Source organism: Ptychodera flava, unplaced genomic scaffold (genome assembly GCF_041260155.1).
Source record: "Ptychodera flava strain L36383 unplaced genomic scaffold, AS_Pfla_20210202 Scaffold_65__1_contigs__length_701920_pilon, whole genome shotgun sequence".
NCBI classification, from domain to species: Eukaryota; Metazoa; Hemichordata; class Enteropneusta; family Ptychoderidae; genus Ptychodera; species Ptychodera flava.
The window spans coordinates 135,491-147,164 of NW_027248387.1; the positions used below are offsets into that span (position 1 = coordinate 135,491).

Here is an 11,674-nt window from a genome sequence, read left to right on the forward strand (position 1 = left end):
GTGGCCAACACAATGGCTGTTAGGCAAGTGCAGGCTATGAGCCTGTGTCGAAATTTAAAAACACACTACCCCACCCTGTCTGTTGGGCATTTCAAAAACATACGAAGTCAAAAACAAGGTGACACCCTAGAAATCCATCGCCCCCCATGAAGAAACTGACCTGTCCCTTGGCACTGTTCTATAAAATGAGATTAGAAAGTTTTTACTTGAGGTTTATAAGCTTGTAGGATGATGACACACCCCCTCCCCTCTCTAAAAAAATATAAAATAAAATAAAATAAAATAAAATAAAATAAATCAAGAAAAAAAAGTCATGTGGTATTACCAATTGAAAACAGACATCAAAACTGAATAAAGTATAACCAGCCCAGTTTGAATTGGCATAGTGCGTCCATAGGTTTCAGCTGCATGGATTGTTATTGGCACATACATTTTCGAGAACCAAAGAAACTTGCTTACTTTTTGCTTTCTTTGAGATGTCCGTTTTAGTTTTCTTCGCTCCAACTACATGATCAAAGTCCAGCTGACGACGTTTCTGGTGATGATTATTAGAACTTTGAGAAGGACCAAACACTGGAGATATGCTGGAGCTTGCCATGGTGAATCGCCAGCGCTGTACCTCTCCGTCGCAAACGGGACACCAGTTATCGTCTGCCGAGGGCTGGTGCGGCGCGCGCGGTGTTCCCTACTGTGGGAGGGAGCATGTTAAGAAACGGCGTGGTCGTTTCTTAAAATAAATTATCAATTATTGTTTCTGTGAAGTTAATGTTTGCATTATACCTGTTCAATTTCTCATAATTATTTTGATTTTTTTAAATAATTTATAATATCATTGGGAAAAAGGTATGTCTGTTGACTATCGGTCAAATCCGATCGCCATAAATTGTTGTTTACATCCAAGTCAAAACGTACACAGCGGTAACGGAGTGTCCTATTGGATGATAGAACAAGTTGGGGGCGCTCTTTCATTTTTATAACCAATGACGCGGAAGCTGATTTGACACAATCGCATCCATGAAATTTGTATGTATCGTACGTACGGAGACTCATTCTGCGTGTTCCTCGTCTTTGGTGGAAATGTTGTCTGCTCAGCTCCGGAATCTTGTGAAATAAACGCACACAAGTAGGTAAGGTTGTGTTGTTAGCTTTTTGATCGTCTGATTTGGTGTGAGTTATAACGAAAAATTGTGGCTTGCAAGTTGCAATGCTGAAGTAGAGGCATGGCAGTGCATTGCTTCAGATGATTGCATATAGGCTGCCGTCGACCGTCTTTCGCTAGACTAGAGTATTGCACCGCATTCGTGTGGGATTATAGGTAGGAAGTACTTTGTGTGCAAGTGCAGCTCAGCATTTTACTGCAACAACCCACATTCCCACCATCGATGGTCTTCCGCCGAGTTAGCTGCAATAATTGTAGCCTTGGTTGTTGGTTGGGAATTGGGCTTCTGTCGTGCAAGGCACGAGCCGCACGACAGAATATTGTTGTGACTCGGCCAATTAGTGTAAATTATATTCGATTCCTTCCCCTAACATCGTCTTATAGTATATTCTAATTGGTATTAAGGGGATGTTGCAGTCCATATGGTCAAACGTTTAAATATTGTGTGACTCGGCCAATTAGTGTAAATTATATTCGATTCCTTCCCCTAAACATCGTCTTATAGTATATTCTAAATGGTATTGAGGGGATGTTGCAGTCCATATGGTCAAACGTTTAACAGTCGGAGGGATAGTGACATCCTCTGCATAAAGGAGTACTTTCAGATGTACTCTGTGTACCACTTTGATTTAGATAAAATATGAGATCTCATTTGCCTCAAACTTAGATCGTCATAAATACAAGAAAAAACTTAAACCGAGTGAATAAAGTCTGTCCGATTGTTTCCATCAGTTATTGACAAATGCAGGCACCCATGTAGATTTGCAACTTCAAAATCGTTCTGTATTACATTTTGTTTTACAAAGGTGCTGTAATGTTGCAGCAAAAATCAAAACACTCATGTAGAGTGTGTAGTAAGGACTTTGCATCAGTTCGGTACCTTGGAAAGCATGTTGGTAGCAAAGCTCATAAATATCAAGAGATGTTGTTGGCAAGGGAAAAGTATGGAAACATTGAAATTGAGGAGTCCTCAGAATTGCTGGTATGTACATTTTCAGTTCTATACATTTGATAAAATTAAATAATCTTTAACATCATTGCCTATGGTAAAGTCCTGGCATTGCAAATTTGATATTATTGATTTGAAAGGTTTTTTAATGCAAATGCTGGATGATCCAAATAGGTTGAAGAATCCCAAAGTTGAAGTTTTGAAATCTAGCAAGAAAATGAATTAATGAGAACCTCATAAGAAATGAATGTATCTGATTTGAATAAAGATATAACTGCTTTAGCCAGATGTTCAGCATTTGAGGAGTAACTGTACTAGCCCAGTTACCCTATAACTTTCATGTCCTGTATCATGTTCTTTCCCCAGATTGCAAAGAAATTTTGTACAACAACTACATGTACCATAGTCACTCAAGCCTCTCCTGTTTCCAAGTCTTCAACAACCCTAGTTACAGCACATGATACAACAGTGTTCACAGCTCAGGCTTCAGTTTAGGTGTGTTATAATGTTAATTGATTCACTACCTTGGGTTAAAATATATAGATTCATTTACCGGATCAAATAATGGTTAAATATTTTTTCCAGAGAAATGTATGAAGCCAAGAAGTGGCAGCTGAACCAAAGATTTTATACCCCTATGGTAGAGATGAACAATGACGTCTACTTTTTGAAAGAATTTGTATGGTTTGAATATGAAAACACAAAACTGCTTGGATACTTATCCTCTGTATACATAGAGGTGAGTTTTTAGTCCCTGTGACGCAGACCAACGGGGACTTATAGATTGGGTTGGGTCCCGTCTCTCCGTCAGTCTGTCTATCAGTCAGCAGCCATTTCTCTGTCACCCTTGAGCCATTTTTTTCAAACTGTGTGCTAGGGTGTACAGTGTACTGTTGCATTCATATGCATGTCAATTGATTTTGCGATACAAACCAAATTGGCCACCAGGCGGTCATTTTCTTGTAATTTTTTCATGTTTATGAATCATAACTCAACTATCCTTGAACCCTTTTTTTCAATGTTGGTACACAGATAACGTACTATGGCATATATATGCACGTTAATTTATTTCGGGATACCATCAAATATGGCTGCCAAGCATCTATTTTTTTGTGATTTTTTCATGTTTTTGAACGATAACTATCCCTGAACAGATCTCATTCAAACTTGGCACACAGACATTGTATTGTGCATGTGCATGTCAATTAATGGTGTGAGCGGGAACTGTGTCATCAGAGATGACTTGTTTAATATTAGTTTTGCAGTTATACTATTCCAGTTTAGTTAGGTGTAAAAATTGTTCACAAATATATGTATGTGAATATGCTTGGCATACAGAAAAGTAAACATATGGCGATTATCACCTATAAAAACAAAGAACATTTTGCTCTTTGGATACTGAACATAATCATATCAGTTTCATCTCTATCAGTACTTTCAGAAAAAATGTGCCTAATATATAAGATACTGATGGTTCTTATGTCGGGAGGAAGAGGTCTTTCAGAAATAAACAACTGTGATTGGATAGTGCTACATAAATTTGGCTTGTTTGTATGTATTCTAGGTGCCTCATGGTGAATATGATAGAGCCCAGCCAAGTGTGCTTCTGAAATTGATCCAGTGCAAAATTTATGGTGATAAAGTGTGCCATACAGACAGAGTCCTAAATGTAGAAAACGGTCATTTGAGAGGCCACTATAGAGGAAAGCTGGACCACAAAACTATAGGTTGGAAGATCACTGACAATGGATGGAACCAACTTTCAAATGAGGTAATATTTGCTCACAATATGCATTCTGTGTTTCATAATTGTTAAGCTTCATAAGATGAAAATCAAAATGGAATTAAATATTTCCCCCACTACTACAGTGGGACCATATTGTGATTATAATCAGTAAACATGTTTTTTATGTACACGGCATGGTGATTACTATGAAAAAGATGGCATTAGTTCACATTTTAACGCTATAATATCATCAATTCTTGAATGCAAATTTGAGTAATGATCAACCTTTAACTTGAAAATTGTTGTTTTCATTGGCTTTTTGTGTGCCATTACTTGATTGAATGCTGATATTGTTATTGAATTCCTGTTTCAGTTCATAAGAACAGTAAGTGAACAACATCCAATCAAGAAAATGGCAGAAAACCTCGGTAAGATAGTAGTTACAGTTCCTGTTATCTTATTTTCTGATGATGTTGGTATTAGCAGTACAAAGAAGTGGAATCCCCACAGTGTATGGTGCATGATGTTAGGTGGTCTTCCAAAAGAGGAAAACAATAAACTGGAGAACATTTCATTTGTCAATGGCTCCACTGTAGTTGATACAATGGAATTAACCAAACCAATAGTTGCAAAATTGAAAGTTTTGGAGAGGAGAGGGGTTGTTATGTATCATGCTAGTCTAAATACTGAAGTAATAGTTGTAAGCTGACAATGTGAGACAGTCTGAAGCTGTCAATCATACCGGTGTTTCATCACTCAGATTCTGTCAACGATGCACAGTGAGTAATAGTGTTAGTGAAGAGATTATAACAGAATTTAAAATAATGATATTTGTAAAATTCAAGTTTTAATTTTGTATATCTCATGATGTTGTGTAATCATGTGATTTCATTTACTAATGAAACAAAAGAGGGTGTTAAGTTTGCCCTGTATGTTTAAGAGGAGATTCATGTAAAACTCACATTTAAATGAACCTGTAAATTCACATTAGCGAATATTGCCTGGCAGTGCAAATCTTTCAGTATCACTTTCAATGGATTGAATTATTTGCATTGTCATAAACAGTCATTCTCTGCATCTTTTAAAGCAGGAGTATCATTATCTACACTTGCATAAATATTTGTATTTGCAAACATTAGGTCTTAGTCCTTTGCAGTTGTTCACTACCTGTGGTATGATACATAAGATGGACACATGATTACACAACAAGCTAATGTTAGACCATAATAACAACACTCAAATTCTGTCCATTTGAAAAACTTAATTGGCCAAGGTGATGTTTCAATCAATGTGAATCAGCACTTTTTACAACATTAATTCAACAGGGCTTGGAAGTGGTCTTGTTCACATCTTTATTCATTTACATGCTCCCAGTTGGACGACACACCAAGGCCACTCCACACACTCAGACATCTCCAATAAACAAAAAAAATCATCACACTCTGCAATGTCATGTATATTTCTTCTTTGTACCTGATGCGAACAAGAGAATAACATACTGTTGAGTCCAATCATGAACTTCACAATCATTTTAAACATGCATCTTTTATATTATACTAGTCTTGCCAGTCAATTTCCAAAGGTACATGAACTTTCATGCTCACTTAAAACAACACCGTAACCTGGCCAATTGAGTTTTGCAGCTTGATCGATTTTGAGTGTAATATGATAGTACACTAATTGATTGACGCTGACTCTGTTCTGACCAATAAACCTAGGATGATATGATCACTTAATTACCTAAGTAATAGTGTGTATATTTAGTGTGTTTGTTATAACATACCATCCTTTTGTTTTGTCTCTGGTTAAGTTTCTTCTTATTAATGTGTATTAGGACCAAATGGTATGTGTCTGAGTGTCCATATGTATCTATCTCTCTGTCTGTATGTTACTGCAGCAATTTAACCGCTGCATGTATGCAGACCTTGATGTTTGGACATGTTGATGCCATTCTAAATTCTGTAGTTACTCGCATTTTCACAGTAGCATTTAGGTCTTATTTTCCAATATCCATAAACTAAACCCAAAATCGGATTTCTTATCTACGGCATTACCTCTACATTTTTCTTGGCATTTTTGAAATAATTTAATTTTAAACAAAAACGTATTTTATGTTATCTTGCCCATTAATTTATCATATAAATATGTAATATGTTTTTATGCTCACCAATTTATAAATGCAAAAATGTTATTTGTTGTTATACTGGATGTCTATCTGTGTAGTGGCCATATTTGATTTCATGGAGTTCTGAGACATTTCACATTTTGCCTCTTCATTAGGTTTCTAGCTGTGATCCATGTAAACTAGGAATGGCACGAACTAAAGCCTATACTCTGTATACTACAACCTGTGTAAGTCAGATAGAAGCAGCAGGTGTTGAAAGGTGAGTTTTACAAACTTGAATTGTGGGAAGTGGGTAGGGACAGGCCAAAGATACTTGAGAGTAGTGGGCATCAAAATTCAGTAGGAGGGCACATTTTCTGCATATGCTCACGTATTCACACACGTGAGCATATGTCGCAGCTCTGTCTGTCTGTCTGTCTGTCTGTCTGTCTGTCTGTCTGTCTGTCTGTCTATCTGTCTGTCTGTCTGTTGGTCCGATATCTCAAAATCGGCTGATCAGATCAGAATCAAATCTGGTACATAGATTCAGTTAGCAAATGGCAAAAACTGATTAGTTTTTGGTGGGTGTGGTTTGCATACTTTTTGCTCATTTGCATAATTAATGATTTGAGAAAAAAAACGGATATACATTAAAGATACTATGATACAACATTATTGAAAGTCATTAAGCATTTTTCCTTCAGCAATTCCTAATTTGAATTTTTAATGATCTTTTCTAATTAGGGATATATACTGGGATTTACTTGATAAAAGTTGGCAAAACATGCTGTGTATATACATTGATGATTATACCAGGTTAAAACAATATTGAAAGTCATTTCACATTTTCATGTCAGCTAATTTATAATTTTCATATCTAATGAGCTTTCACAGTTTGGCATATATGGCTTGAAGGACTTGGCTAAAGGTAATTTACACTTGCTATATAAAGTGGTGATACAATGACAGCAGTCAAAGAAGGTATTTTTATTTCAGCTAATTACGTATTTGTATACTTCATGATCTTTTAGAGTTAATTGGCGGTGAATATTGATCATTATCTTGATCATAATACTTTCAATGAAGTTGCAAACATGTGCAAAAGGTTCAAATTTTCATATAACTGCAAAATAATGAAACATGTGAGCATTTTCAGTTCATATCTGGTCCATGTATGCCAGTGGGAGGGCAGTTACGAACATCTCTACTTTCCCAGCCAAATTTTAGGTAAAGGTCGAAAATAAGTAAATATGTCTATCAGCCCTCAAAACATGTTTTGTGATGATTTTGTAAAATTGATGAAATTTACCAGTTGGCAGCCCCTGAGGGTAAGATTTTGCCTCAGGCATCATAATTATTCCAGAAAATGTTAGCAGGCAATATCAGTGCATGCTATAGGGCTATGTCACCTAAGCCTGTTCTATCACTTTTGATCTATATCATGTGAGTGAAACTCAGCCAATCACAGTAACTGAGTAACATGTGATGTGTAATACTGGCATACCTTTTACAACCCTAGAGGCAGTACAATATACACATGAAAACAATGTCTTTTCTTTTCCTCAAAAAAGTGAAAGGAAGCATTAAAGAACAAAGTATGGAGTAAATGAGTCTGAAAACTGCCTAATGGAGTTACAGTCATTTGATAATGGCAGGTAAGTCAAGTTAGGCATATTATTGACACCAAATTGGCCTTCATTGCTGTGATTGGAGACATACTGGTACACCATGCCTTTTCTGTGCTGTGATTGCTCAAATCACTATCATGTGTTTGTGTCAATGTTAAGCTGATACATTCATGAGAACATCATTAATAGTTACATGACAGGTATCTGAGTACTGTATGTTGTTGCCTGCAGTGTATTCGCCAGAGCAATTAGAGTGGTGGTCACAACTCTTTTAATTTTTGGTAAACAACAGAAACTCAATATGATAAATTTCATGCAAATTAGCCACTACTCTGCAGAATAGATAGTAAGTGTTTAGCTCTAACTATATTCCATATCTATTTCATAAATATAATTACCTTTGTTAAACACTATTACATGTACTTTTTCGTATTTTTTTGCTGTACATCAACTGTTCTTCCCTTTTCATATCTGAGTATATTTAAAGTATTGATCTTCTTATGGTTACTAATGCATGAACAATCAACACTTCCATTGTATTACTATCCTCATTCATATCCCTTGCATTTGAAAGACTACACAACATTGAACTGGATTTAATCAAAATATTTACTCACTTAACCTTTAAGGTCATGACAACACACAACAATTATAGGTGGAGCACAAGTTGAAGGTAAGTTATTGGGATATGAGTTAGATCTTTGCCTCACATGTACACTGTTCATTCGTTGATGTGTGTCCTTAAGGACCATAATTTGTTCCAAGTTTTTACGGTGTACTTTCATTATAAAATGCTAATCAACCAGGAAGGTCATCAACGACCTACACCTGCACATAGTTACTCAGTCAGTGAACCACAGGTAAATCTCTTTGAGCTAAAACCATTGAAGATAGCTCATAATTATGTAAAGTTAAAGAGCTGGTATTTCTTTTATGTATTAACAGGCCTGGGACTGGACTGCATTCAAAAGAACTCTATCTCCATCGTTCATCCATAAGTACCAGTCATTTGCTGGTAGAGAGTTTAAGCTGTGGGCTCAGGTGGCGATGTTTGTTCTGGCTGGAAATATACCCAACCATTGTGGCATCTTATTGGTGAAGTAAGTCAATCAAAAACATTTGGTAATGAAGCTTTAAAGATATACAGTCACCTGTAATTTAAATATACCCATATATGGTCAAAGGGGCATTCCTTGGTATTCAAAATGCCCATGTGATGGCGCTGTTTTTAAAAAGCTGCCACCTGCTTAAAATCTGTGATTGGCTAGATTTCCTCTTTCCATGGTAACTGCTTGTGGTAAAAGTGAAACAGGTGACAGTATACCTTTAAAAATGTAAAGTCATGAATACTTTTAAGCTTAAAATAAGGAATTGTGTGTAAGTCCAAGGAGCTAGGCCGCCTGCAGAACAAACCTGTCCCGGGCCGACGTCACTTTGCATTGCTGACGTAGACATCTAAGTACCTGTTATCTAGCTACCCATCTTTCTTGCACACGGCACTTGACCTCAGCCTTGTTTCAAGCTCCTGGTCCAGGTATATTCATTCTAGGCCATCCAGACTGTCTGCAACGCTATCCCTCCACCATCCCCATCTCCTCCTTGGCTCCACTAGACTGCTTCCCATTGTGGGCCATCCATTACATGTACTCAAGAAGGTGGTCTCCACCGGCCTGGTGGAACCACTTTCACTTTCGGCTTTCCAAAGGTCTGCAAACCCAACTTTGCAATCCAAACCTTTGCCCCGGAAGCAGACTGGCGGAGGCCCCTCGCCCAATCTTAGTTTTTCTTGACATTGTGCTTTCTGTAGTTAGGTTATCACTGCAGTTACCAGAATATATGTACTAACCCACTATGTGTCGAAATTTTAAACAGTTGTCTGATTACCACTGGGGATTATTGGCAAATCATGAGAGGATGGGTGATTGTGAGAGGGGTGGATGAATTACAAAATAGCATCACTAGTGTAAGGAAAGATGTGGATTGTTTGATTTTTATCAAAAGGACTGTATTTTACACAAACATTATTTTGGAAGACCAACAATGGCAATAATAGGTTATACTAGTATGTCAACATGGTGCCCTTATGTACATTATGTTTCAGAATCTTGGCCAGACATAATACTGTTGTGAAACCTGAAGATGAAATTGTAGAATTCAAGTCAGTACATTAAGCTGAAAATGGAATCATCAATGTTGACTCACTTCTCAGTTTTACAAATGCAAATGGAACAGTATGTCAGTCTTATTGTTATTGTTAATGGGGTTTAGGTAGCACACTGAGATCAACTGTGGTGATTGATCTCAGTGTGCTACCTAAACCCCAATAATTACCAACTTCAATCAACAAGGCTACCCGTTACACATATCAATATTATCATTGTATTACTGTTGTTACTATGATCTTTGATCACATTACATCCAACACTAAATTTGTTGACAGCCATAAACTTCAGAATGAGCAGTGCACACTAGTTTCCAGCAAGAATCCACCTGTCTTTGAAAAATCTGATTAGATTTTCCAGTTATATTTATAAATTGACTCGGGACTGCAACTCTATTGTGTGTACATTTTTTTATTACATTCATCCAATAACAAGCCCATGTCAAGTATCAGATCCCTACTCTGTTTTGAAAATTATGTATATCATCATCCCCCCCCCCTCGCGCGCCAGGTCCCTCCCTCTTTTCCCAATCACCACCAAATTACTTGGTATTTCAATTGTTTTTTGGAGTTAAACATGAAACCAAAGTAAATACATGAAACAAAAGCCCTGGAAATATTCTTCAAAGGTTATAGCAACTGCCCCTTGATAATGAAATCTTTGTGGCCCTCATGATGTTTTACCTTGGGCAAGACTATTCATTTAAGCATCGTAGTTGAGTTATATTAATTTTCTAAGATGTGTATATTTTTTCCTTTTTTTATTCTAGTCATATGGACAACTAACCACTTGTATACAGATTGGTGATGGTCAAAGGAAGCTTGGTCTCTGTATTTTGCGGAGCTTAACACCGTGTCGGCTAGCTAGATATGACAAGTTTAACTGTGAAATTTTCAACTTAACAAATCATACCGAAGTTATTCAATCAGATCAAATTACTAGATTAGTTTCATTTGTCCACTGCTGTGAATATACAACATGTCGTATAATCAGAGTTCAGGGGATTGAGAAATTTGTACATGAAAAACTATATACCTTTTTTAGATTCAATAGATTTTTCATTGGATGAACAAAGAGGACATGTAAATACATTTCATAGTTCCAATATGATGTAAATCAAGATGTATTTTATGATCAATATTCTGAAATAAAAGCAGCTTGTGTACATTTTAGTTGTATAGACTTTTGCCTAAGTATCTGATAATTTTCCCAAACACAAAAGGCAGTCAGATTAAATCATATGCTACGGTTTATTCAGCCTGTATATGTTAGTTGTTTTCTACTCTCATCATCAGAAAAAAGAGAACGGGATAACAAAATAACCATTACAGTCTGAATAAATCGTAATATCTGAGTTTAATCACATTTAGGAAATCATGACATAAGGCTGCCATTCAGAAATGATATGAATTGAATTTAGCAACTGAATAGCACTTTGCTAAAATCAAGGAGCTGCCTCCATAATGAGTTGAAACAGCTTTATCCTTGTGACCTTTGATTACCAGTGCAGTTACACTCCTAAATTGGCATGGCTGTAATGGTGGTGCTACATTCCTGTTACACTCCTACACTGGGTTAGCTGTAACAGTGCTGCACCATTCCTGTTACACTCCTGCGCTTGCATGACTGTAACAGTAGTGCTGCATTTCTGCTACATGCATGCCCAACATGACTGTAACAGTGCTGCAGCATTCAAGGTGCATGCCAGTCACAGCAGCTATGCTGCATTACCGCGGTTACATTGGTGTACTGCATGGCTGTTACACACATGCTACATGACAGCTGCATACCAGCTTAGCTTCAGTGGTGTATATGAAGAATATATCAATACATAATTCATAATGTAAATAAATGTGGTCACTACTTGAAATCAAAACGAAATCGCAAAAAAGTAATATGGAAACATTCTTTATTATATTCATAAGGAAGACAAGGAGAGCATCAGG

General features: G+C 36.7%; 1 protein-coding gene across 9 annotated transcripts; it reads left to right on the forward strand.

Annotated features, from left to right (window-relative positions):
- The first annotated feature begins 8 nt into the window (after positions 1-8).
- LOC139128687 (uncharacterized) lies at positions 9-10,906 on the forward strand. Of its 9 annotated transcripts, none has more exons than XR_011551375.1 (11): positions 9-1,127; positions 1,966-2,141; positions 2,694-2,847; positions 3,673-3,879; positions 4,208-4,262; positions 6,115-6,218; positions 7,510-7,593; positions 8,196-8,239; positions 8,512-8,666; positions 9,668-9,797; positions 10,498-10,906. XR_011551375.1 is itself a non-coding variant. In XM_070694422.1 (7 exons), exons 3-7 carry the CDS (start codon positions 2,566-2,568, stop codon positions 6,120-6,122), a joined length of 462 nt encoding a protein of 153 aa, XP_070550523.1. In that variant the 5' UTR covers positions 9-1,127; positions 1,966-2,141; positions 2,475-2,565; the 3' UTR covers positions 6,123-6,168. The 9 variants fall into 9 exon arrangements, 2 of the variants coding, with proteins under 2 accessions (XP_070550523.1, XP_070550524.1); XR_011551377.1 differs by having other exon boundaries at positions 9,668-9,785; XR_011551376.1 differs by having other exon boundaries at positions 9-1,123.
- Positions 10,907-11,674: the final 768 nt, after the last annotated feature.

Bases quoted from the DNA above. Each gene is read 5' to 3' on its own strand.
- LOC139128687 (XM_070694422.1), top strand. From the start codon at position 2,566: ATGATACAACAGTGTTCACAGCTCAGGCTTCAGTTTAG. The intron at 2,604-2,693 runs GTGTGTTATAAT...TATTTTTTCCAG, and splicing joins CAGCTCAGGCTTCAGTTTAG to AGAAATGTATGAAGCCAAGA. The intron at 2,848-3,672 runs GTGAGTTTTTAG...TATGTATTCTAG, and splicing joins TATCCTCTGTATACATAGAG to GTGCCTCATGGTGAATATGA.